Source organism: Ciona robusta, chromosome 9 (assembly GCF_009617815.1).
Source record: "Ciona robusta chromosome 9, ASM961781v2".
Lineage (NCBI taxonomy): Eukaryota > Metazoa > Chordata > Ascidiacea > Phlebobranchia > Cionidae > Ciona > Ciona robusta.
In genome coordinates, this window is record NC_143243.1 from 5,696,382 (window position 1) to 5,723,716 (window position 27,335).

At 36.6% G+C, this 27,335-nt stretch overlaps 5 protein-coding genes and 2 long non-coding RNA genes across 9 annotated transcripts; 6 read left to right on the plus strand and 1 right to left on the minus strand.

The window, feature by feature from the left end:
• Positions 1 to 222: 222 nt before the first annotated feature.
• Positions 223 to 3,419, minus strand: LOC149731530 (carbohydrate sulfotransferase 8-like). The gene is made up of 8 exons (XM_089885034.1): positions 3,260 to 3,419; positions 2,903 to 3,195; positions 2,386 to 2,487; positions 2,219 to 2,325; positions 1,894 to 2,009; positions 1,327 to 1,527; positions 864 to 1,049; positions 223 to 571 (listed from the first exon to the last, which is right to left on the minus strand). The coding sequence occupies exons 1-8, from the start codon at positions 3,325 to 3,327 to the stop codon at positions 241 to 243; spliced, it is 1,404 nt and encodes a 467-aa protein (XP_089741160.1). The 5' UTR covers positions 3,328 to 3,419; the 3' UTR covers positions 223 to 240.
• A 201-nt stretch (positions 3,420 to 3,620) lies between these two features.
• On the plus strand, positions 3,621 to 6,926 carry LOC149731531 (uncharacterized). 2 transcript variants are annotated; one of them, XM_089885038.1, is made up of 6 exons: positions 3,628 to 4,714; positions 5,148 to 5,333; positions 5,394 to 5,499; positions 5,557 to 5,681; positions 6,080 to 6,241; positions 6,297 to 6,926. In XM_089885038.1, the coding sequence occupies exons 1-6, from the start codon at positions 4,528 to 4,530 to the stop codon at positions 6,536 to 6,538; spliced, it is 1,008 nt and encodes a 335-aa protein (XP_089741164.1). In that variant the 5' UTR covers positions 3,628 to 4,527; the 3' UTR covers positions 6,539 to 6,926. The 2 variants fall into 2 exon arrangements, with proteins under 2 accessions (XP_089741163.1, XP_089741164.1); XM_089885037.1 differs by having other exon boundaries at positions 3,621 to 4,714; positions 5,148 to 5,499.
• Positions 6,927 to 7,354: 428 nt separating this feature from the next.
• Positions 7,355 to 15,191, plus strand: LOC149731532 (plasminogen-like). Its single transcript, XM_089885029.1, has 17 exons — positions 7,355 to 7,537; positions 7,592 to 7,720; positions 8,161 to 8,334; positions 8,566 to 8,677; positions 8,909 to 9,054; positions 9,227 to 9,397; positions 9,818 to 10,055; positions 10,656 to 10,795; positions 11,125 to 11,257; positions 11,505 to 11,905; positions 12,429 to 12,494; positions 12,839 to 12,965; positions 13,222 to 13,369; positions 13,736 to 13,862; positions 14,297 to 14,436; positions 14,865 to 14,972; positions 15,026 to 15,191. The coding sequence occupies exons 1-17, from the start codon at positions 7,468 to 7,470 to the stop codon at positions 15,071 to 15,073; spliced, it is 2,478 nt and encodes an 825-aa protein (XP_089741155.1). The 5' UTR covers positions 7,355 to 7,467; the 3' UTR covers positions 15,074 to 15,191.
• Positions 15,192 to 15,675: 484 nt separating this feature from the next.
• LOC149731533 (ribose-phosphate pyrophosphokinase 2) lies at positions 15,676 to 17,171 on the plus strand. Its single transcript, XM_089885039.1, has one exon. It carries the CDS (start codon positions 15,870 to 15,872, stop codon positions 16,884 to 16,886), a length of 1,017 nt encoding a protein of 338 aa, XP_089741165.1. The 5' UTR covers positions 15,676 to 15,869; the 3' UTR covers positions 16,887 to 17,171.
• Positions 17,135 to 20,818, plus strand: LOC149731534 (E3 ubiquitin ligase RNF121-like). Its single transcript, XM_089885040.1, has 7 exons — positions 17,135 to 17,275; positions 17,645 to 17,786; positions 18,154 to 18,308; positions 18,728 to 18,851; positions 19,277 to 19,381; positions 19,615 to 19,789; positions 20,290 to 20,818. The coding sequence occupies exons 1-7, from the start codon at positions 17,220 to 17,222 to the stop codon at positions 20,472 to 20,474; spliced, it is 942 nt and encodes a 313-aa protein (XP_089741166.1). The 5' UTR covers positions 17,135 to 17,219; the 3' UTR covers positions 20,475 to 20,818.
• Positions 20,819 to 20,973: 155 nt separating this feature from the next.
• Positions 20,974 to 23,059, plus strand: LOC149731535 (uncharacterized). Of its 2 annotated transcripts, none has more exons than XR_016385713.1 (4): positions 20,974 to 21,678; positions 21,975 to 22,028; positions 22,219 to 22,254; positions 22,774 to 23,059. It is a non-coding gene; the product is annotated as an uncharacterized LOC149731535 (long non-coding RNA). The 2 variants fall into 2 exon arrangements; XR_016385714.1 differs by lacking the exon at positions 22,774 to 23,059 and adding an exon at positions 22,315 to 22,432.
• Positions 23,060 to 23,068: 9 nt separating this feature from the next.
• On the plus strand, positions 23,069 to 27,061 carry LOC149731536 (uncharacterized). Its single transcript, XR_016385715.1, has 4 exons — positions 23,069 to 24,172; positions 24,746 to 24,793; positions 24,852 to 26,665; positions 26,898 to 27,061. It is a non-coding gene; the product is annotated as an uncharacterized LOC149731536 (long non-coding RNA).
• Positions 27,062 to 27,335: the final 274 nt, after the last annotated feature.

Here is a 27,335-nt window from a genome sequence, read left to right on the forward strand (position 1 = left end):
ATACAAGTTCGAATCCAAGTCACGGTAGATATAGTAATGTGTTGTTAGATGGGTTAGGACCCAAATCTCACATTTTTTAATCGTGTTTTAACAATTAACAACGTTGTTTTAACAGCACGTTGCTACAACGGTTATATAAATCTAAAAATATTCTTTTTTAACACCAAATGGGGCTGCCACCGTATCGTAATTCTCCTGGCCATGCCTCTTTTACCACAGACATAGTTTTTAAGTTAAAATTTATTCAAAACCGCCGGCGCTTAACGTTTGAATATCAAACGTGTAACCAAATCTTACAAAATCCTCGTAATAAAGCGACATAAGCGTACGAGTAGTCTCTCTTGGCACCCGCAGAAAAAAGTGCCGGACAATGTCGCTAAAGATCTGCTTTTGTTGGACATCTTCGTTCTTTTGCAACTCTGTATCAGTTTGAAGATCTGTACTGCGACCAAGTGCGACATCATGTACAAGAAAACTTTCCATTGATGCATTGAAGCGATTGAGAACCCACCATAAATCATCGATGGCTGATTCCGCCTTGACAACGTAGTCGTATGGAAATTCACAAGGTCTGTGGCAATATATACTTTTACTTGACCGTAACGAATGGGTCCCATCGTACCCAACCCTAATATATACATTCAGGTATAGTAGGGTGGGAGGATGATGGGATACCTTTACATTTCTTTTTTCCGTCCGATTTAGTAGTAAACTAAGAACGTTCAAAAATAATCAAACCGTATCCTCCCGACTCTCACAAATCGTTGTTAATTGTTTAAAACACGATCAGGAAATTTGGATATTCAGTGCCAAATGCCGTCACATCTTTCCCCTACCCTATACTATATTCATTGTATACATACCTGCATAACTGTTCTACTGTTTTGAAATGAACGTCCACTTTATCCAAGCCGTAATCGGCCACGTACTGCGCGAAATCTTCAAAAGCAATTACGTGGTCTTCATCTGGTGGTGATGTCTTACCCACGTATGAAGCCAACTCCGGCATCGCCTTAAACATCAAGTTACCGACTGTGGACACGAAGTACCTGTATAAATGGTATGTTGGGTAAGATTGGACAGTTTTTTATTTTATCTATTTGGTACTAAAAACACATTGTCTAAATTGTGTAACCGTAACCTCACAACCCTAAAAGAGCGTTGTTAATTGGAAAAAACGTAATCAGGAAATATGGAATTTAGGTGCAAACAAGATATATTCCATAGCTCCTTATAATAAGGCGGCAGCAAAAAAGTTGTAGACCCAATTAAAACACCGCGCTATATAACTTGCTACATATAAAGATAAAAAGGAAAAATTATTACTTGTGAAACTTGCTGTTCCATCCAGATATAAGACGAGCAAAAGGATGGCGCACACAAAGAACACGAGTTACTTCTGGGGATCTTAGAAGACCGGCCTTTACCTTATCAGGCAGATGTTTCGTATATTCTCGGTTTTCCACGTGACCCTCGTTGCTCCATTTCTTCTCTCCTTTATGGCGGAAGTTGTAGATCAATTTGTGCCTGAAAAGTAAGTACAGAACGATTTTTTAAACAGTATTTTGTGATAACGTTTGCAAGATAGAGCTGTATGAAAGTAACTTATTTAACCCCATGGCCGTGCAACGACTGTCGCTATAACACTGCGTTCTGTTTTATACACCCCGTATGGTGGACCACCGGTTGAAGCAGATGCCGTAAGCGTCTTGCCCAAGGACAGCTAGACACGCGCCGACAATACCACTTTAGCATTGAGCCTCAAACTCGTAAACTCTGCAAGTGGCGCGCTATAACCACTTTATCACTGCGCCCGACATTTTTATACGATTCTGCTGTTATAATACAGAATTCCATTACCCCGTAGTATTGGTGGGTAAAGGTTTCGCTTACCAACTAGTACTCCCCGCTTTCTGTACGAAGCAAGCCACCACGCGTCGCTCAGGTGCTGCAATCATTTGCGTTGAATCATTCCATCGCATACTTCGAGGGCGCTGTCTTCTACATGACTTAAAACATCGAAAATTTGGTCAAATATCTTTGTTTTCTTGTTCCATTCCGTAAACGAAAAAATATTTACAGAATTACATAACAGCAGCCCCGCGATTCTTAAAGAGTTTGTTTAAAACACGATCATAAAATATGAAATTTAGGTGCTAATAAATAACAGTATCCAATCCTACTCCACAGTACTTCACATGGTGTCACAAAAACTTACAGATTTTAATTCGACCTTGCGTCTCATATATTTCTTTGAGATCACTTTTTTCAGGCGATTTCGGTCGCCAGCCAACGGCACCGTTAGCTGAACCCAGGCTCGGTCGTCTGAATAAGTTACACACACGTTACAAAATGTTCAATATCTTTTATGTGATAGTCACTTACTTTTTACTGTTATGGCTTTTTGGTAGGGTATAAGCGACCGAAACACAGTGGCAGTTCGCATTTTTTCCGTCTTAGCTTGCACGTCGATATTGTCTTCATATTCTAATAAGCGACCATGAAAAAATTGTAGTTACATAAAATACGATGAATGTCTTATTCAACCAACTTTTTACTAAACGACAGTAGCAAAAAAGACAGATATTTTAATACAATTAACAGATCATTTTTAAGAGTGTCTGGTGTACACACTTAATTGTCAAATATATAGCAGGATGGGGAATATGGGACACTTCATTCTATTTTCTCGTTCCAATTGGTCGTAAACAAATAACATTCAAAGAATTGTAATAAACTGTATCCTCACGACTTTCATAAACCGTTGGTAATTGTTTGAAACACAATTTATTGGGATATTATGCTAAAGGCGTCCCATCTTCCCCCACCCTACTATTTATTATATGGAAGCATAAACGCAAATTATCGATATATGTAAAACCAAATTATAAATGTTAGCTACCTGACAAAATGCGACGGTTATTAAAAGAAGCACCATCTCTAAACTTCCCCAAAGCTCGATGATTTTGAGTCTGAATACTCTTCAACGTCATAAGGCAGAGTAAAGAGACAAACAGCAGGGCGCTGGTCACTAATCCACGACCCAGCAATCGACCGCCTATTATTTTAATCCCACGGCTGGAAAAAAGTTTTCGAAACATTGCCAAACTATTCCGACTTTTTTGTTCAACTTTTGGAGCCCTGTGGTTGCCACAACCTGAAAGCAGATCTTCGCCAGCCGTTCTGTGCTCGATGCTGCAAATAATATACTAATAAGTCGCTATAGTTTAACTAGGTTTCGAGTTTTTGCAACCAATACCTTCTGGTCTTTATCATTTTTTCGATCATTCCATTTTGCGCTAACTTCTTTACTGACATTTTTAGCATTTTCTTAAAAAGGAATACGCTAGAAAAGTTTTCTTGTATTGTGCACTCACACTAACAAAACATAGTTTCTTAGTACAGCCTTTTATACGCAGGCTTTTTGTTAGTGGCCACTTTAATGCAGCAGAGCAACGTGGCAGGACAATTTAAATATTCCTGGTAAGTGTTTCAGTGGTAATGCATGCCACTGACACGTCACTGCAGCCCAGCACTTAATTGCAACCTGGTTTCGATTAGGTACATTAGAGTATTAGGAAAATGTAGTATAAACTTTTAATTTTGGTTTCATATATTATATATAGTAGGATGGGGGAAGATGGGACACCTTTTCATTCTATTTTCTCGTACATTTTGGTAGCAAACAAAAAACATTCAAGGATTTATAAAACCTTGTCCTCGCGACTTTCATAGACCATTGTTAATTGTTTAAAATACGATCACGATATTTATATATTTCGTGCTAAAGGTGTCCCATCTTCCCCCACCCCACTATAAGTGTAATAAACTAACTTTTTAACGAATATTTGACGAGAAACACTTGAAAAATAAGACCCATCATATTTTTGCATAACAAAATGCAAAATAGATAGCACAAACGTTATGTTTCTGTCATGCATTTGTTTCTATATACCATGCAAAGTGATATGCCATGCAAATTGGCTGTATTTGAATAAACTTGTTTGCGTTAATTTAAATGCTCCAACAAATTACTAATGTACAGGATACATTCGGCAATTCTTGTCAAATGCATCCGCAAAACAACTACGGAAACGATGATTCTGTACACTAAGACAATACCACAGGTGAGCCAGACTTGTAAACACAGGTCTGATGTACACAATCTTACCGGTTTCAGACTATGTGTCGTATAATTCAGTATACTGTGTAGCATTTTCTGTACACAGCTTCTGTTATAATATTGCATTATCTGCACTGTACAATACGCATAAGCAAGGTATTAAAGAACAGTAGGATGGGGTAAGATGAGACACCTTTCATTCTATTTTCTTGTCCCATTTGGTAGTAAAAAAAGACATTCAACGAATTATAATAACGTATCCTCGCGACTCTCATAGGTAATTGTTTAAAACACAATCAGGATATTTAGATATTATGCGCTAAAGGTGTCCTATCTTACCCCACAGTACTATATGTTTTATATTTCTGAACCGCTTTAGGCAGAAAGAAAGAGTTAAATTTGGTATGGCTGTATTTCGGCTGCTTTTCTTTGTGGCAGCAGCGTGTGCGTGCCTTGGAACCGTTTCTAGTTTTGATGATTACGACAGCTTTGACGAATATGATTACGACTACGATTACGGCAGTTTGGATCCGTACACCGACTACGATCATGAATACGAACAATCAGAAAATCACAATTACGGTTACAATGGTAATCGTTTGTAATACAGTGAAATATACGTCTGTGTTTTAGTATTGATTTAAAAGGATGCAATAGTTCTGTATATTTCTGTTACCTGTATTAGACTTTGATTTTATCAACGGTTTTATGTGAGTCCTTAATGGGCAAGACACTTTCTAGCCTTTTTATCAACTCAGTGGTCCTATATGGGTTGTCTTAAATTAGCCTGCGATACGTAAAAATGTCAGCCACAAAGTTACATATATATGGTTACTCGTAAGCGGGCACAAGATATGTGAAATAAAATGTACGTGTCATACCTACCGTGATTTCCCGCTACACGAGGATAAATAAGTTACATTTATCCATTCGTTCAACTCTCTATGGTTTATTACACCATTTTTAGTATCTCAAAAAATGTAACCTGCAGTCACATAAGTAATTTGCGCATGCACATTTATAGGTTACCGTCCCAGTATAAAACCGAAGGTGCCCAGATGGGGTCGATGGGGCCCATGGTCTACATGTAGCAGCTCATGTCGATCTGGGTTTAAGACTCGTGTGCGGCAGTGTCTGAACGGGTTCGCCGGGCAAGGCAAGTGTATGGGACCGTTTCAAGTAAAAAAGTGCTGGGTGAAGTGCAATAATCGTAAGTCATTTTTTGCAGAAGTATTCAAACTACAGTTTAATACAAATAAGTTTTGTTTAGAAAACACGGACTGTTACGACCCTAGAAATCCTACAAGCTACCAAGGACGGGTAACGAAGACTGTTTCCGGAAAACGCTGCGTTAAATGGCGCTTTTTTACAGACCGGTAAATTAGTTTTAATTCAATTTACCCACAATAACATACTTTGTCGATGCGTTACAGATATGGTAGTGTTAGAACGCAGAAGAATTTTTGTCGGGATCCTTCAGGTGATGGAAACGGGCCGTGGTGTTTTACCAACAAAAAGAGACGTCTTTGGGACTACTGTGATGTTCCATACTGCAACCGTACGTTTATTTTACTGTACAGTTTTTTTGCGTATTACAGTATTAGGGTGGGATAAGATTTTCAATATTTTTCCTGTCCGTTTTGGTAGTAAACATATTACATTAACAGAATTATGTATAGAAGTTTGTGTGACAAAAAATATAATATAATAAAAAACATTTTACCCCACAGTGCTATATAGTAGGGTGGGGAAATATGGGACACCTTTTCATTATATTTTCTTGTCACATTTGGTACTAAACAAATTTGTTTCCTTAAGGACATTTAAAAAATTATAAAACCGTATTCTCACGACTCCCATAGACCGGTGTTAATTGTTTAAAACACAATCAAGATGTTTTGATATTAGGCGATAAAAGTCTCTCGTTTTCTCCCACCCTACTATATGTTTTTTCAGAGGCGTATTGGAAGAAATGGGGTGAGTGGTCGAGTTGTACAAAGAGTTGTACAGTCGGTGTGCGAAAGCGAGTCAGGGAATGTAAAAACGGAAAAGTCGGTGAAGGCAATTGTATTGGAAACGTAGTCATAACTCAAAGTTGTCGGAATCCGAACTGTCCCGGTAAGTTTTTAACAGAACTGTGGGTATATTGAAATACTTTTTGGCTGTTTTGAAGGTTCAATGACAACAGCGCAAGTTACCACGCCACAAGCCACCACGCCACAGACCCTTGCCCCAGTCACTACGCCACAAGCTACGACACCATCTAAGATTGTCACCACCCCAGAAAACACAACCCCACAAGGCACTCCAGGCCCTGAACCCACGCCACTCCCAGATACCACGCCACCAGGCGTAGTGACCACTCAACCGAAAACTACAACTCAACCCGAACCTACACCGCCACCTATCGGTTAAATATCAATATATATAGTAGGTTGGGGTAAGATGGGATATTTATTCTTTTTATTGTTTAATTCACTTGTAAACAAGGAACATTTAACGAATTATTTAACCTTAGCATCGAGGCTTTAAGTAGGATTGTTAATTGTTTTAAATGGCAAAAAAACATGGGATATTTTATGCCAACGTATCCCATATTACCCCACAGTATTTTTACATCACACCAGTTTTTAAGAACGTTTCAATGAACACTTACTACTACAATGTGTCCCAATACAAGTTCACTGTAATGATTTAACGCCGTCATATTTTGGTACTTTATGTTTACGTATTTAAGCGAAATGTAACTAGTTATTGTCCAATTAAACCGATATTTTACAATACACGGATCCACAAACTGTTATTTATCTTTTTATTTCTTTTTCACAAAAAAGGCAATTGTTTCATTCTTGCTTATTAAAATGCACGATAGACCCGCGTGGCCACAATTGTACTTTTATAATTGCTCAATTTATACCATGGCACAGTCGTCTAATTGTCAGCCTTATACAGAAAAAAGCAATCACCCATAAAGTTACAACTCGTAAGTGCGCAGGAGGTGTATGAAACATACAACTTGTGTTATAATGGTTGTCATTGCCCTGTTGTGCGAGAATAAAAAAGTTGCATTAAAAACACGATTAGGAAATATGGGATATTATCCGGTAATGCTACATTTCCATTTTACCCCACAGTACTACATGACGTTATTGTATACATAGCTACGTACAGGAAACGACTTTGTGCGTGGTCAGTAACAGATGATATAATTTGTTCTACTTTTTCCTGTTTTTTGTGTGATGTCATTTCAAATACTTGTTTATCCATAAATTGAACCAACATTGTGTTATTTTAGTTTAAGCGACTGTGGCAGTTCGGCTCAGTTGAAAAGCTGTTACGAGAGAATGGCAGGTATTATACGGTTTCTGTTCTTCGTATTTCTGTTCGCAGCATTGGAATTGCAAGTCGATTCAAGTAAGTGTTATGCATTAACGTTTTCTGTAGATATTGTAATGTATTGTTCTCCAGCCTTGGAGCAAAAAGATGTTGTCAGTCATTGCGAGAACGTCAAAGATTGCGATTTATGTGTGTACGACTATGAGATTGAGTTTGTTCAGGGTTGTGCAGTTTGTAAATGTACATCACCCATAGCAAGAGGTATGTTCTGACTTAAAAACGTTATTTACGTGTACGTATACTTGTATGTACAAGACCACATAATGAAAATACTAGTATAAACCAAATTTAAAAGCTGAATTATAAAAACATACCGTAGTGTGGGGAAAGATGGGACACCTTTTACCTAGGTTTTCTCGTCCAATTTAGTAGTAAACAAAGAACATTCAAATAATTATGAAACTTTATCCTCACGACCCCGATAGACCGTTGTTAATTGTTTAAATCACGATTAGGATATTTTGATATAATGTGCTAAAGGTGGCCCATCTTCCGCCACCCTACTATATAAAAAGTTGTCCTATTTCGCAAAGTCGGTTTGCATAGGATATTTCGTATTAATATTTATTTATTTTTATTTTTTAAAAGCTGAAATATATAATTTGTCGTCACATCAAAAGGTCGGTTTAAAATATCCACAGAGCAACGGATGGCGACCTGGAAGAGATGGGAACGGTGGTCGGAATGCGATCGATCTTGTAACTTTGGGACAAGAACTCGTGTGCGGCGTTGTAGGAATGGCGTCGTTGGTGGTATTGGTTGCATTGGACCTGTGTTTCAAAATCGAAGATGTAGAAATAAAAGATGTCCGCTATGTAAGTGAAGTTTTTGTCTGTTTTTTAGCCTCCCTTTTTACGTGTTTTTAGTCTCTCTTTTTCTCTGTTTCTGTTAGTCATCATCATCTGTCTGTTTTTGTCTATAGTTTTTAAAATCTTTTAATTCATTTATTTTTAGTCACTTTGTTTTGTCTTTTTTTTTGTTTATTTTGGCATAACAACGTAATAATGCGCGCTTCGTCACACGCCTTAATATTTGGTCAAACTCAGATCCGGGCGGTGAGTGCTATGACGATACCATGCCAACAGAATACAGAGGAAAAGTTTCCACTGCTCAGCCAGGATTACGATGTTTTAGGTGGAACCACCAACGATCAGCTTAGTAAGCATGACTGTTATATAAGGGTGGGGGGAGATGGGACACACTTTTATTCTATTTTATTGTTCAATTTGGCATAGTAAACAAAGTATATAAGAGTTACAAAGCCGTATCCTCACGACTCCCTTAGACGTTTGTTAATTGTTAAAACGCGATTGGATAATTGGATGTTCCGTGCTAAAGGTGCCCGTACATTAAATCTCCATGTTTCATAAACACTTTTGCATTTTTCAGTCGTCCTGCTGCATACCCAGATTCCGGCTTGGTTGGTCGTTATTGTAGAAACCCGGACGCGGATCCAAGCGGACCATGGTGTTACACAAATCGATTATATACTATTACAGCAACGTGTTTATTACCAATATGCAAAACTGACCAAGGTAAACTTTGAAGAAAATCTAGTACAGTCTAAATGAATAAGTAATGAATGTAAGTTGTTTATCTTCGCGTGGCGCGACAACGACATTCGTTATACCATGTATGTTCTGTTTCATGCACCACGTACTCGCGTACCATTCATCACGAGTTGTATAACGTTGTACCTTATTGCAGATACTTATTGGAGCAATTGGGCTGGGTGGTCCAGCTGCTCTGAAAGCTGTGGCACTGGAGTTCAGGTTCGCATTCGACATTGTAAAGGAGGTTACATTACAGAAGGATCTTGTAATGGTCCAGTGAGACAAATGAGGGCATGCGAGGTAGAAGAATGCACAACGACGACAAGTGAGTTATAAATACAACTATATAGTATCGTAGTGTAAAATGGGATACCGTTAGAAACTGTTTTCCATATTTCTTTTAAGGATCAATAAGACCCTTTTTGGAGTCGCGCGACTGCGATTATATAGTTTTCTTGGTTTAATTACTATGCCAAATGGAAAGATAAACAAGAATAAAAATGTCCTATATATTACCCCGCCCACGATATGTTAAAAGCATAAATAATATTGTGTTTCGTTACTTTGCTTTTAATAAATATATATATCAAGGTATGATTGAACGTGTTTTTGTTCCCATCCCATTCAGTAATAAGCAAAGAATATTACAGAATTATATACAACCGTATTCTCACGAATTTGAACTGCGGTTAAAAACACGATTTGAGAATTAGGTGCTGACAGTATATCCATTCTTATCCCAAAGCAACACCGCTCCCAACAACAACAACAACAACAACAACAACAACAACAACAACAACTGCGACTACTACCACCCCTTTACCAACAGCAACTCTATCCACAACGACCACCACATCAATGAACGCTGCATACGAATGCGTTGTTAACCCACGACCCACAAATTATCGAGGCAACATCAGCACAACGTATCGTGGGATGCCTTGTCTTCCGTGGAATGATCCAGCTATAAAGACATTTAACCCGTAAGTGATTTTATCATATAAATATATATAGTTGTTAATGGGGTAAGATTGGCGTCCTGTAGTTGTAGGGTGTATGATCTCATATTTTGTTAACAATTAACAACGTTATTCTTAAGTCGCGGGACTATACGGTTATATAATTCTGTAAATGTTCATGTTAACTGCCAAACGGGACAAGAAAATAGATTGAAAAGGTGTCTCATCCCCCCCGTATGCGATCATTAATATTTTACCACAAACGAGGGGTTGAAAGTAAGACTATATGTGTCCTTAAGCCAGGCCTCTGACTGTCTTCGTGGACTGTTTTCTGTTTTCATTCGCAATTATCATTATTGCTCATCGGTGCATGTGCGCTTGTTTTGAGGCGTAAACCGCGCCTTTTTCTTACACAGTACGTTGCCGCAAAGTTGGTAGAGATTTGGATTTCTACTTAACTGGTGGTGTTTCAGTTAGTTCTTGTAGAGCATAAGTTAGAATTGTGTCGTATATGTGTATTAAAGAAAATGTCGTACAGTTTTCAGTTCTGTACTTGAGATTAAATCAGGTTTTATTACACAAGCAGTCTTAAGATACACATTTTAATTTTTCTGACCACATTAGCACCAACTTTCCGAACGATGATTTAGTTTCAAACCATTGTCGAAATCCAGACGGTGATTTGTGGCCGTGGTGTTATTTCGAGTTCGATGCAATCAATGGTCACAAATGGACATATTGCGACGTACCGGAGTGCCAGCCAGGTGATTATTTTAAACCAGTTTAAATGGTTGATAAATGAATGAATGTAACCTAATTTACGCGTGACGGGGCAAGGGCAATAGTCGTTATAACACGAGTGTTCTGTTTATCGTGCCCCGCAATTACGAGTGACTACGTATGCACCTTTGTGGGTGTGCGACTTTTTGCAGATTTTGTTGTTGTTTTATTTTAAATATATGGCTGAGATTTAGACGACCCATTAGCGATCACTGGATTGCAGCAACTGTCATTAAGTGTCTTGCTCAAGAGCACATACGCCCACAGTGGTAAATGACAGTTTTAGTTTTAGCCAAATTATAATTTTCCGCAGAACCTTTTATCGTGCCCGATCTCGGTTGCTACGTTATAGAAGAACCTGGAAGTTACCTCGGTTCAGGGTCCACCACTCTCACTGGTTACAAATGCCAATACTGGGACGCCAACACCCCAAACGCTCACATATAGTAAGTTGATAACAGTTCAAATGTATAACTGACTGTAATATATGATATCGTTAGCACATACTTAGATACTTTTAAACGCGTTTTGGTCAATTAACAACGCTCTTTCAGAGTCGTGAAAATACTGGTATAAAATTATGTTAATATTCTTTATTTACCATAAAATTGGACGAGTAAAGCGAATGAAAACATGTCCCATGTTACCCACAGTACTATATAACTAACTTTAACATAATTGATGCTTTTATAGTCATTCCTATCGCCACCCGGATTTTGTTGAGCTTGGCCACCATAACTTCTGTCGATCACCGAGCGGTGACTTCAAGCCTTGGTGTTTCTCTACTAACCCTGACTTTCGATGGGAGTACTGCGACCTCGAAGTTTGCCCTTCTCTATCAACAACAACAAGACCAACAACAACAACAACAACAATAGGACCACCACCAACAACAACAAGACCAACAACAGCAACAACAAGACCAACAACAACAACAACAACAACAACAATAGGACCACCACTAACAACAACACGATCAACAACAACCGAAACATCCACAACTACGATGTCGAGCGCAGCATCTACTACAACAATAGGACCGCCAGTAACAACCCAATCAACAACGACTAGAAGTTCAACAGAAAACCCTGAAGGTTAAACTAAAAATCATTTCAATATCATATAGTAGATTGGGGTAAAATGTTTTAGAATAACATTAAAAACTAACCGTGTTTTTAATCTAGTTATAAGTATAGTAGGGTGGGGAATGTGACACCCTTTTCATTCTGTTTTCTCGTTTCGTTTCGTTTGGTAGTAAACTAATATTTTTAAGCAATCATTTAACCATATTCTTGGGAAAATAGCGTTGTCATAATACTAAAAAACATGATTTTAAAATATTGAATGATATGTGCTAAAGGTTTCCCATACTACCACACTTTATAATGTAATATTATATAGTAGGGTGGGGGAAGATGGGACACCTGTTCATTCTATTTTCCCGTCCAATTTGGTACTAAACAAACATTCAAAGAAATATAAAACTGTGCCTTTACAACTTCCTTGTTAATTGTTTAAAACACGGTCAGGATATTTAGATAATATGTGCTAAAGGTGTCCCATCTTCCCCCACCCCACTATATTGTGGATTAATTTTTAAATTTATTGTGCTTGCAGTTTGTGGAAAACCAGCTTTTCCGATTATTCCAAACAACAACAACAAAAACCAAAGAATCGTTGGCGGTGTGTATTCTATGTTTTGTTGCTTGTAATTACAGCATATCAAGCTCTTTTTTGCAGTGGTCTATTTTTACGTTAGCCAGGCGAAAAGAAATTATTTTATTTGACATTCCCTCATTACGTTAAAAAAACTTATTTTTTGTAATAAGAGCCTCACCAGGTTTACTAATCTATTAATGCGATTTGTTGAATGGTTTTGGTTAGGAATGATTGAAAGAATGAATGAATGAATCAATCAATGAATTGAAAGAATGAATGAATGAATGAATGAATCAATCAATGAATTGAAAAAATGAATTAATGCGGAATGAATGAGTGAATGAAACTTACTTACACTTACTACTTAGGGTTCGATGCCAACAAAGGTAGTCTGCCATGGATGGTGACCCTTCGTCGGTATCCAAGCTTCTCATTTTTCTGCGGCGGCTCGATTATCGATAAAAACTGGATTCTCACTGCTGCCCATTGTGTTGAGTAAGTAAAGTATATACATGTGTCGAGGTAATGGTTACCAAACTTTGGCTGGTGCCTAAAATGTTGCTGTAATATTCATTAGGCCATATCAGCATTGATTGGAAATTCCTAAAAAATTATTTATCCACGATTTTGTGCATCAGGTTATTGGTTAAAACCTTCAGCTCCGATTGTTCAAGTTCAGTTCTTATATTTATTACGCCTTAAGAGCATTGAGTCGTATTTTGCAAACACATTTATTTTTGATTTTGTTCAGAAACAAACCAGAGAGCTACCGAGGTATTCTCGGAAACTACTTTAACAAAATGGTGGACGAAGAAGAAACAATAGTCGGGTTTTCGTCTGTGCATATTCATAAAAGTTATAATGACAATACGTTGGATAACGATATTGCTTTGCTGAAGGTCGGTTTAATCAAAAAATATACATAAACAATGTTTATATCAGTATTTATAACAATGTTTATAACAAATGTATATAACAATATTAAAAACAATGTTATGTATAGTATACCCTTGGAGAAGATGGGAAACCTTTAACCCACAATATTCAAATATCCTGATGGTGTTTTAAACAAATACAACGGTTTATGGGAGTCGCGTGGATACGGTTTATAATTATTTGTTTACTACTAAATGGGACGAAAAAATAAAATGGAAAGGTGTCCCATCTTCCCCCATCATACTAAACTTTTGTATAGCGTATAAAATCTGTGCGCATTAGGAGTTCGAGATTCGGTGGGATTATTTACTGTTTCGCGGTTTTAACAGGTTGCTGAACCCATAGTTTTCAACGATCACGTCAAACCAGTTTGTTTACCAGAGTACAACGATGGTGTTTCATATGTACCGAATACTGATGTTATCATCAGCGGGTGGGGGACTTTAAAGTCGAATGGTGAGTCTTGTTTATAAAAGATGATGTGGTATATACATATTGTGTGGTGTTTTATTAGGGATATTTTTGATTAAGTTTAGTACGCACGGTGGGTTTTATAAAATATATATTACACTACTCACGGCCTACTAGAATATATCTCTAGTAGGCCGTGCACTACTATGAGGTAAGATGGGACACGCAATATTTCAATATCCTGATCGTGTTTTAAACAATTAACAACGCTCAATGGGCCCATAAGGATACGGTTTTATACTTTTTTAATATTCTTTGTTTACTGACAAATTGGAAGAGAAGGTAGAATAAAACGGTGTCCCACCTTACCCCAGCCTACTTTATATTTGGTTGCAAAAGTATGACAATTTTTCTTACTCCTAAGAAACATTCTGTAAGAGTTACATATAACGCATTGGTTAATTTAGTTATTCTTTCAGGTGCATTATCAAACGCACTGCAACAAGCCTATGTAGACATAGTGTCCTTGGAAGAGTGCGGTAAACGATACAGCTCGGTATTTGCACCTAGCGTAATGTGCGCTGGAATACTTGATAAAGGTGGAATTGACACTTGTCAGGTAACCTGTTAAACAAAACCTACTTCATTGCATGGTGGAATACCCAACCCAAATCCCATATTTCCTGATCGTGTTTTGAACAGTTATAACAACACCTTTTGAGCTACGGTTATATAATTCTGTCGGTGTTCTTTCCTTAAAAGCTAATGTCAACGAGAAAGGATAATGAAAGAACGTTTAGTAACCCCACAGTGTGTAGCAGACTGGGGAGACCTTTTCAATTTATTTTCTCGTCAGCACATTTGGTAGTTAACAAAACACATAAAATAATTTTAAACCCGTATACTCACGACTCCCACAGGGCGTTGTTAATTGTTTAAAACACGATCAGGACACTTGGATATTATGTGCTCAAGGTGTCTCGTCTTCCCCAGTCCACTAGCCTATATATTGTCATTAACACTCATGTTTTCTTTTTAAAACACTAGGGCGACAGCGGTGGACCTTTAGTTGATCCTAACGGTAACGTCCAACTGGGTGTCGTTTCTTGGGGTAGAGGTTGTGCATTGGCGCAATACCCAGGTGTTTATACTTTGGTAAGTATATGTTATTCTCGGTAATTCAAATACTCAATAGGTTTATGTTTTAGGTCTCCTACTATCGTAGGTGGTTGGACAACATTCGTAACAACAACTAGCCTCCGTGCGGAATAATCTCATATACCAAAAAAATTTGGATTAATTTTTTTTTAACTTATAACCCATATATATATAATAAATGCACAAATTGCGTAAAAAATAAAATGTGTGAAAATATCTTTGAGAAATAGATTAACTACAACTGTATCGCAGTTTTCAGTGGTTCTTTATAGCGTTGTGCAAGTTGGGGTAAATCAAATTATCAGTAAACAGATGGAAAAGAGTCGTACACATCAACAAACTTAAATATTTACGGTAACTCGCAATAATACGGGATCCCGAAAGGTTAAAAAAGTTTACCCAAAATATAACGACCGTCGTTGCCTCGAGGACTTGTAGTGGGGTGGGGGAAGATGAGACACCCTTTTAGAGGGTAATATGAGATTCATTCCTTAGCAAATCTGAACGAACACGTTGTTCAAGTATTTTAAGTTGTGTGATGAATTTCAACTGATCTGGTCGAGCCATTTTGTCCTAAACTATTAAATTAACGTTGCCTAAACTACATGGTATTATCTAAACTAAATTTCCAAACCCAAACGTAAAATAGAAATCATTTGGGTAACTTGAAAAAACCAACCACACGTGACGAGCTCTGGAGTCTGGACAAAACGTGTGTTCTTGATTGTAAGCAGTTGTTCAAAAGGTTGAAGCGAGAAGCTTGTGGTTAAGCGCTGTAAGTGTACAAGGACGTTTTGCTTTGCTTATTTATTACCGTAAATATTGTGTAATAATTGACAGCGTAACGCTTTAATATACCTTGCCAATTCTTTGTTTCTGTCCAGCTGTCGTTTAATGAACGAAAATTATCGATTTCCAATAGAATCAGAGTTGAAAAACCAGATTTCCATTAGAATGCCAAACATAAAGATATTTAGCGGGTCGTCACATTGTGACCTTGCCCAGAAAATTGCTAACAGGTTAGGAATTAATTTGGGAAAAGTGGTTTCAAGAAAATTCAGCAACCAAGAAACCTGCGTCGAAATCGGCGAGAGCGTTCGTGGCGAAGATGTCTATATTGTCCAAAGTGGTTGTGGATCCATCAATGATAACTTAATGGAAATGTTAATCATGATACATGCGTGTAAGATTGCATCAGCTTCTAGAGTCACTGCTCTTATTCCCCTGTTCCCATATGCAAGGCAGGACAAGAAGGATAAAAGTCGAGCGCCGATTTCTGCCAAACTGGTGGCAAATATGTTGTCTATAGCTGGCGCAGACCACATTATTACCATGGACCTGCATGCCTCTCAAATTCAAGGATTTTTCGATATACCAGTGGATAATCTGTACGCTGAACCAGCAGTGCTGAAGTGGATCAAGGAGAACATTTTGGAATGGAAGAACTCTGTTATTGTATCTCCAGACGCTGGTGGTGCAAAGCGGGTCACTTCAATCGCTGATCGTCTCAATGTAGAATTTGCTCTCATTCACAAAGAACGGAAAAAGGCAAATGAAGTGGATCGAATGGTGCTAGTCGGAGATGTGACCGACAGAGTAGCAATTCTAGTTGATGATATGGCAGACACATGCGGAACCATATGTCACGCTGCTGAGAAGTTGCTGCTAGCTGGAGCTACGAAGGTCTATGCAATTCTCACTCATGGAATCTTCAGTGGGCCAGCTCTATCTAGAATCAATAATGCTGCATTTGAAGCTGTTGTTGTAACCAATACAACTCCTCAGGATAAGCATATGCAGCAAGCCGGCCGAATTAAAACCATTGATATTTCGCCAATTCTAGCTGAAGCAATACGCAGGACACATAATGGGGAATCGGTGTCTTATCTCTTCAGTAATGTACCACTATGAGAACTCTGCAGTTTCAAGTCATGTGGTATGCTTTATGGAGGTCCTTGAAGCCTTGATCTTGGAAATCAGCTTGTACATTTGTACTGTAACAGTGTCATATTTTGATCTTGTAAAACTGTTAAAAAACTGCCTGTACATTTGTACTGTAACAGTAGCCTGTTTGCTTGTCCTGTTGTGCATAACATTACCTAGCTATAAATTGCTTTCAAAAGTCCCAATGTTAAAACAAATCATTCGTGCATTTTCACACTGTATTAAATACACTCATCACAATTGAAATTTCAGGTTGTTAGATTAGTATTTTTAAAGCGACCACTTTACTGGAGTGTAGTTATGGAGGTTGCTGATATAGAAAAGGAACCTGTTATATCAGAGCAAGAAGCTAGGAGGTACATTTGATTCCACTAACTTATGTTAAAGAACCTATTATGTTTAAAAACATAGGGTCTTTTTACCCCTTTTTTTCGCCTAAGACAACCCCAGTTTTACAGACATATCTTGCTATAAGAAAATTGACTAATTTATCCTAAAACAAAAAACTGGTCCTCACAACTGCGTTTTTAATCCAATTTTTTTATTAGAACCTCTTTTTTATACAAATAGAGGGTCTCTGCCCCCCACCCCTGGCTTTGCACCCGAATATGAAGTTACGCAGCCTAATTCGAACAATGTTTTTTTTTAAATTATACAACAGATATTTGTGAACTTGCGGTCACAGATTTGGTTAAACTTTTATATGTTATTGTTGATTGTTTTAGATTAGAACATTTAAAAGAAATGGAGAAGCACCGGGGGCACGATGCAATGCATTTGGAAATGATCCTTATTCTAATGGTAACTTTGGTGGTTTCACAAGTTGCATTGGTTCAGTGGAAAAATAGACATCCAAAGTCTTATAATGTAAGATTGTTTTTTGTGCAAGTTTTTACTTCCAAAATGCGCATGTTTTGGTATATAATATATATATATATATATATATATATATGTGTGTTTTGTACACGACATTGTAAAATTAGTATGATGGCCTATAACATTAAAACTTCGCTGTGCAGAAACAATGGTTTTTGCTACTAGTACATACAACCATAAAAATAACACCATTGATTATTTATGTTGTAAATGTTTTTTTTCCATAGCCCGTTTAAACAGTTTCTTTATAACTTTTTCTGCATATACAGTGGCTATATACAATCATAAAAATGAACTTTATATTAAAACTGTTTTCTTTTTCTATAGCCTGTTTAAACAGTTTCTTTCTTGTTAAAAGATGGTCACACTGCTTGGAATGTGGATCGTCCCTCTCATATTCACCATCAAAATGTTGTGGTTTCGCTTTATAGTTACCTGGGTTATTTACACCATAGTCACTTGTTTTGTTGTTTTAAAAGCAAGGAAGAAACCTCTATCTGGAACAACACCAAGGCAAGTGCAACTACTATGCTAATTGCTAATGTTACTTATATAATGTGCCAGGGCCCAGAAGTCTGGTATGCTATAGATAATTAAGGTTAAAATACTTTCAGTGAAGTTTTTGTACCCTAGAGTTTGAATTTTTGGAGCAGTCCTTATATAAAGCATGTATTAGAAATAAAAATCAATGTAAATTTATTTTAATTGTGCCACTTCTATTTTGTGCAAAATTTCTTACAAGTACAAACAGTGTGTGGCAAGGAATGACGTTTGTTATAAATTTTTTAACCTATGTTTGACAAGAAGGAATGTACCATTTTTCGTTAAGTATTTTTCCCAAGGCCACATTCACCCTCAATAATAGCAGCGTTACACCTTCATTCGTATCCTCTGGTCCAGAGACATGCACTGTAACCACTTTACTTTTACAGATTAGTATACCGTTGGTTTCTCATCCTATTCAGGATAAGTTACAGTGTTGGAGTGTTTGGATACATACTAGTTATGCTCACGATGATGGGGGTGAACATTATGTTTAGGATTAAACCAGAAACGGTAAAATTTTAATGATTTTGTTGGTACAAATCAGTTTAATATTGTTGTGTGTATATAGATTATTAAATAAATTTTCTTTGGTTTAACAGCCATTCTTTTGATGTTCTTTCCACACTGTTTATCTGAAACATATTCTTACATTTTAATGACTGGAACTTTGCTGTTGATTCCCTTCTCTTGGTCGTCTGTTTAAAATGACCTTTGTTACCGTTTTTCAAAGACACAAAAATAATGTATATATATAAATGTTATTGAATGACATTAAGGATATAGAACTGTATTATGTTATAGGTGTGGTTATGAGTATCTGCTTTTGAGTGTATTTATGTTTTTTCTAATACTTAAAAATAGATCTGCTTTATTTTTTACATATATGCTGTTTTATTGCATGCGTAAAAAGTATTTGTAATTTAATATTCTCCTAGGCAATGGATTTCAGCATTGTTCTCCTGTTCTATGGACTTTACTATGGTGTCATGTCAAGAGATTTTGCTGAAATTTGTTCAGAGACCATGGCGTCCACTATTGGTGTAAGAGATGTTGTTTAAATAACTTAAACTGTTCAGATTTATCTGTAAAGTTTAAACAGCTCTAAAAAATAAATGATAACACCCATTATTTATCGATGTTATTCAAAGAGATAAGTGTTTACTTGTCTGTGAGAAAACTGTGACCTTAATCTCTATTATAAAAGAGGATCTTAAACTAAGATTATACAATTCTCACATATGCTCTCTCTGCAGAATCTAAATCTATTTTTTAGTACTACACCAGAAGTGGGATGCCTACAAAGAATTTAGCTGATGGTGTATGTGCAGTATGTGGTCAGGTACTCATTCTACCAACAGATCAATACGATACTTCAGTTGAGAAGGTCTACAAGCTCTCATGCTTCCACACTTTCCATGATTCATGTATTAGAGGATGGTGTATCGTCGGTAACTTATCTTTTAACAGAAACAACTTAATTCAAGGCTTGCTGCTGCTGTTGTTGTGGTTATATGTGTCCGAGAACTTTAATGACAATTGCTCCGACCCAGTGGTCACTAATGGATTGTCTAGATTGTCAGTCATACAGCAAAACCAATCACCCACAAAGTTACATTTGTGGTAACCCATAAGCAAGCATGAGGTGTATGAAACATAACATCTCTGTTATAATACCTGTCGCTGTCCCACCACAAGAGGATATAGCAAGTTACATTCATTCAATATATTCAAGTTCAAACATGTATGCTTGATATTAGCTTAGTCATCCATTTATATATACTGTTATATTGTTATGCCCTAAACTTTTGGAATAATATAATATATGTTAGACCTCTGAAATGCCTAATAAACTTAACATAAATTACTCCAACTGAAACAAAGTTACACAATTTATCTTGGTTTGATAAGTATGGCCACTGTAGTAAACCCAACATTCTTTCTGTTCCAGGTAAAAAGCAGACTTGTCCCTACTGCAAGGAGAAGGTTGACCTCAAACGTATGTTCACTAGTCCATGGGAGAGGCCACATATATTGTATGGGCAGTTACTGGACTGGATTCGTTACCTCGTTGCTTGGCAACCTGTTATAATTTCACTTGTGCAACTTATAAATTGGTCTCTAGGTTTAAAGTAATGTGCAATCTGTTTTTTTTGCAAAATTTTCTTATATTCTTAGAGATATATATTTATTTTCAGCTATATTTGTGAACAGTAGATATGTTATATTTTTGTTGTGTTGTACGTCTAAATGGTTTTACCAAATTTAGAAGTTTTAGTTTCGTTTTATAAGCTTTGCTGGAATTTCCGAGCAAACCAGTATTATAGCTCAACTGTAAGTTTTGGGTTTTCTGTATTACGCATTCAGTCAAACCAAAGCTTCCAAATTGTGTAATTCTGCTCGTTATAAGTTTATAAAAGTGGTCAAGCCACTTGTTATATTTGAAACGGTTAAAAATAAAACACAGACTGTTATTTGAATGGGATCTAACAAACTATGCAGATTAAGACTCTACCGTCTGCGAAATTTGGAAATATATTTGACAAAATTGACTTATGTTATAACTTAGGCATCCATCAAAAATAGCTAGCTTTGTCGAGCACGTAAGTGGTCATATAAATCCTTTTTCGTCTAAACAGTCTTGTTAGTTAAAGACCGCAAACCTTTGTTATGTAAACATAAACACTCGCTATCAGATCGTCATATTTCCTATAACTCAAGCGAGGCGATGAAACCGGAAAAGATAAAACGCTGGTTCAGTTTCACATGCGCTATGGTGCTTTAATATTTCAAACTCTGAAGTTGACAATGAATTCAATATATATACATATTATAACTAATGTACATTATTTACTTTGTCGAAACATACGACTTGTACTGTCCAAGCCTTGAGCACATACTTTCATTTACACCGTTTTACTAACGACAACTAATTCAAAACTAGGCCTACTCCAGTTAATTAAAACTTAGTGGTAAATTAAAACTGGTCAAGCATTGTTTATAACCCAACCAGAAAATGTTATGATCCCCTTTGCGGGCATCATGTATCAAATCACTATACAGAAGGTATACCGAAAATTGACAGATGAAAGAGAAAAGCTAAACAAAGAGAAAAAGGTAAACGTAATAGACTCACGACTTCCTTGATTTTCAGTGGAAAAGTAAAACCTTTATAAACCAGAGAAAATGCTTCAGTTCTTCACAATCGAATCAAGTCTTCAAAGATGGACCTTAAGCTTCTACTTCTCGTCGTTCTCGTCTGCTGTGGCGTTGGCCAAACAGAGGGAATTGTTGGCCGCCGTCGTAGTCGTGCACGTCGATTCACGGATTTTAATTCATTGTAAGTAAAGCCCTGTATCTATACTGTAAACTAAAATTTAAAATTTACATACAGTCGTATTTTTAGAATTTTGCACAACCAATGCTTATATATAACTGATGGTTTGGTAAGACCTGCGATTTTTAAGACACAGGTGTGACAGTTATGTTAAGAACCATCGTATGTACCTTCAACATTAGTGTACTTAATTACTGTACGTTTAAAGTACTTGGGTAAGATGGGATATCGTTAGCAAAGAGGGGATAACATTAGCAAAAAGGGAATCGTTTAATAATCGTAGCTTTAATTATGTTCAGGAATAATAATGAATTCGACCAAGCCAATGGCAGAGGTGGAAACAGAGGCAGAAGGTAGTAAAGAAATTGCGTTTTTTAGGATTAATCTAAAATTAATAATGATTTTTACTTTAAGATCGGATACTCTTAGCAAAGAGAGAATAAAACCATTGCCTTATTTCTTACCCTACCCTATACTGTATATCTTTGAAAGCCTATAGTAGGCTACATTTCGTATAATAATCGTATCTTTAATTATTTTTAGTGATAATGATGAATTCGACAGAGGCAAGGGTATAAGGTAATGAAGAAATTGCGTATTTTTGGATTAACCTAAAATTAAAATAATTTTTAACTGCAGGCCGCCCAGCATATTCTAAAATCAAGAATGATATTTGATGCAATTTTCCTTAAAGCGTTTATCACTAGATTGTTATCTGATTATTATTGATAGACAAATAAACATCATTTACAGTTGACCGAAGACTGACTTCTTATAGCATTTAAAGTCAGCAGCTACTTTAAAGGAACACGCCATGCGTTGGCTTATAATAAGCCCGCCCAATCTCTGTCATAAATAAATGGAAGTGTTGTTTTGGCGAAACAGTTGTTATGGTTTGGTGAAAAGGACTGGAAAACGCCTTCTTGATTTGCCCTAAGTTGTGTTGTTTTAGTTGCAGATTTTGCAGCAGCTTATCATTTTGCCCTACAATTTATAGTTGACTTTATAAATTTACCATGCATTTATAGCTTCAGTTCGTTACAACCGAATCAAGTCTTCAAAAATGGGTTTACTAATCGTAGCTTTATTTATTTTCAGGGCTAATAATAGGTTCGACTAAGGCAGAGGTGCAAGGTAATGAAGACATTGTGTATTTTGAGGTTATAGTAGGGTGGGGAAAGATGGGACACCTTTACCACATAATATCCAAATATCCTAATATGTTTTAAACAATTAACAACGGTCCATGGGAGTCGTGACGGTACGGTTTTATAATTATTTTAATTTTCTTTGTTTACTACCAAATGGGATGAGTTAATAAAATGAAAGGGTGTCCCATCTTTCCCTACCCTACTACATATCTAAAATTATCAACTGTTTTTTTTTATTTCAGGCCCGATTATTAATTATCAAATCAAGAATAATGTTTAATGCAATTTGCTGTGAAGTTTATCACTAAATTGTTATCTGGTTATAAGTAAAAAGCAAATAAACATCATGATATGAAATGTTTACAGTTGACCAAAGACTGAATTCTTATAGCATTATCAAGTAGCAGCTATAAATACCTTAAACAGGACAAGCCCTGCAAACTCTCCCACTGTCTCTGTCTTGAATAAATGAAACTTTTGTTCTACCGAAAAAGTTGTTATGGTAAGCCCGCCTCGGATAAAACCGGAAAAGATTAAACGCTGATACAGCTTCACATATACGCTATGGTTGTTTAATATTTCAAACTCTGAAGTTGACCATTTTTGAATATAGTAATATACAGTAGGGTGGGGGAAGATGGGACACCTTTTAACTCTGTTTTCTCGTCCCATTAAGCAGTTAAAAATAAACAATCAAACATTTAAATCTATATCTTCACGGCTCCCATAGACCGTTGTTAATTATTTAAAACACGATCAGGATACCTGGATATTATGTGCTAAAGATGTCCCATCTTCCCCCACCCTACTATACATGTTATATAAAACTACTTTATATGGTTTACTTCGTCGAAACATACGGCTTATGAACTGTCCAGTCCTTAAGCATATGCTTTTATTTAAATCGTTTTATTAATGACAACTAATTCAAAACCACTCTGGTGAGTTGTAACTTAATGGTAAAATAAAACTAGCCAATCATTTTTATTTTCCAGTAAAAAAATATTATGGTCCATTTGCGGGCATCTAAACCAAATCACTACAGAAGTATACCGAAAATTGACAGATATAAAAGAGAAAAGCTATAAACAAAGAGAAAGGCTAAACGTATATAGCCTCCGACAGTTTAGACCTACGACTTCTTCGATTTTCAGTGGAAAAGGTATAAAACCTTTATAAACCAGCGAAGTTGCATCAGTTGTTCACAATCGAATCGAGTCTTCAAAGATGGATCTCAAGCTTCTACTTCTCGTCGTTCTCGTCTGCTGTGTGGTTGGCCAAACGGAGGGAGTTGATCGCCGTCGTGATCAAGCACGTCGTCGATTTACGGTTTACTTCGAGTCAATGTTAGTAAAGTTTAACATTAGCATACGTATGTTGTACTTTTGGAAATTGCAAACTTACTGCTTATATAACGTATATGGTGTAGGGCTGTAGGCCTATAGACTGCTGTACCTGCGACTGTTAGTGTCGATATTTATGAAGGACCATATATCGTATACGTTCAAAGTAGGTATATACTCACTGTAAGTTGAAAGTAGCGAGAGGTAGGATCGGATACACTCAGCACCGAGAAAATAAAACCATTGCCTATCTTACCCCGCCCTATATATAATATATCATGGATAGTTGATTTGACTTGTAATAAATTCCGCGAATCTGACCCTGATCTGATGTACATATAGTTGAACGATTCTAGTATAGTGAAATGCAGTAATGATCTGGTGCTACGAAAACGTAACCAACAAAAATCAAGTCCAACCACTAGTAGTAATAGAGAAATATCCTAGTAGTAATAGATATATTTCTCTATTACTACTAGTGGTTGGACTTGATTTTTGTTGGTTACGTTTTCGTAGCACCAGATCATTACTGGATAGTTGATTTCGTTCACTAATTGTAGTTTTACTTAATTTCAGGGCCAATAACAATAATGAATTCGACAGACGCCGTGGCAGACTTGTAAGGTAGTAAAGAATTGTGTTTTTTAAATTATTTAAAAATTATAATGGTTTTTAATTTCAGGCCCCCTGGCGTATTTCTAAACTAAGAATGATGTTTAATGCAATTTGTTGTGAAGCCTTTATCACTCGATCGTTATCTGGTTAAAATTAAAAAGCAAATAAACATCATGATATAAAATGTTTACAGTTGACCGAAGACTGAATTCTTATAGCATTATCAAGTAGCATTTATAACTTTAAAAAAGTACAGGCCATGTAAAGTCTCCTCAATCTTTGTCATGAATAAATGGTATACTGTTGTTTTGCCGAAAAAGTTGTTATGGTTTGCTGAAAGGACTAGAATACGCCTTCCTGTTTTCCATATGTTATTTTAGTTGCGGATGTGGCAGCAGTTTATCATTTCGCGTTACAGTTTAGTTGACTTCATAAATTTAACGTGCGTATAGGCCTTTAGCTTCAGTTGTTCACAATCGAGTCTTCAAAGATGGACCTCAAGCTTCTACTTCTCGTCGTTCTCGTCTGCTGTGTCGTTGGCCAAACGGAGGGAAGTAATGGCCGCCGTCGTTATTGGACTTCAGCTCGCATGTACACAGGGCATATCGATGTGGTCAATCCCTACAAAGTTTACGACGACCCGCAGATGAATCTTCTTAACGCTAATTTTCTTGGAAGATGATTTAATGTTTATTTCAATAATGACCGTGTTAATTTGTATTTTTAACCACATATAGCTACAAATTTGCGTATATACGTATAGTCCTACACAGTTTAAGACCTCCAACATTTTCATGTATATATTTGAATATGTAAACAGCATAAACACTCGCTATCAGATCGCTATATATTTCTTGGAACTCAAGCAGGCCTCAGATGAAACCGGAGAAAAACAAAACGCTGGTACAGCTTTACATGCCCAATGACGCTTTGATATTTCAAAAAAAATTTAAACAACCAAGTTGCGAATAGTTAGAATAGTAACTAGTAACTACTATTCATTGGGGTTACACCCGTGACAAGTGTTACCTTTATAGTTATACCAACAGAGGAAAACAAACTCTTTCTAACATTACATTGCTGTGTGGAATCTTTGGTTTACGTAGTAAGGTTCTGGAGAGAAATGGGACAACTTTTCATTCTGTTTTGTCGTCCCATTTGGTAGTTTACTAAGAACATATCAAAGAATTATAAAACGTTATTCTCGCAACGCCAAATATACCGTTGTTACTTGTTTAAAACACGATCAGAAGGTTTCGATAGTATGTGTTAAAAGTCTCCCCCACCCTACTCTATATATAATTCCTGATTTTTGCTCTTGGTTATATAGGAATACTATCAAATATTTGTAGAATGAATCTGCTGTTACCCCCCTTTTGAAAGCACATTTATGTATTAATTCAATGTGCACTTTGAGGTGTCTGCTGGCAACAGTAATACCCGCTTTTCTATACACTATCACATAATGTCTTGATAATAGTGACAATTTTATTCAACCAACTTTGTTATTTTGTTTTTACAAGAATTCGAATCATGGATATATCAACAAACAGTCGAACGAATTGGTTTCCTCGTAAAAGTTAGACAAAAAGAGAGTTCTTGTTATGGCTCGATAGAATACGCCTTCTCAATTTTCCGTTTGTTGTTTTAGTTGTAGATTTTGTCTTGCAGTCTGTCGGCTTAAATGGGCATATATAACTTCAGTAGTTTACAATCGAATCAATCTCGAAAGATGGACTTCAAGCTTCTACTTCTCGTCGTTCTTATCAGCTATGTGCTTGGCCAAACTGAGGGTGTTGCCCGACGTCGTTATTATGCTCCATCTCGGGGGTTCGTAGGACATGCAGAAATAGTCAATCCCAACAGCGTTTACGACGAGTTGTAAGTAAATCGTTGTTTTTACTGTAAAGTTTAAAGCGGTTTCAAAGGTGTACTGGGGGTGGTGAACTGCCCGAGTGTGTTAGGATCAGCACGGGCGTGACGGGACATCATATAAATCTGCATGCATGGGTACATATCTTTAGCCAACAAAATATATGGATTAATCTGTTGCAACCTTGTTGTTTATTTTAAATGGGTAAGTTTTACTAACGTCGCTGTTAATTAATTTCAGGGATCACTACATCTTGTGGCATACAGATTGGAAGGGATGAAAAGTGTGATGTTTGTTTGTGTTTTTAAAGTTAATCATGGTGACTAATTCGCGATCCGTGTGAAGCTTTTATCGCGAGATCGACCTATCTGATTATTGCTGAAATACAAAAAAAACGAATATTGTATGAACATAGTTTGTAAGAGCGAATTTGGAACATCGTCAGGATAGATTCCACTTTACCAGTATATAGACAATTCAAAGTTTTAATATTCTTTTCCATTTAAACCAGAATGGACACAAACGCAACTTTTCGCGCTTGGGCTGTGTTATAAATTTAGTCTATTTTTTTCAGTTACCATATAGTAGGTTGGGGGAAGATGGAACACCTTTTCATTCTTTTTTCTCGCCCAATTTGGTAGTAAACAAAGAAAACGTGGAGAATTATAAAAGCGTATC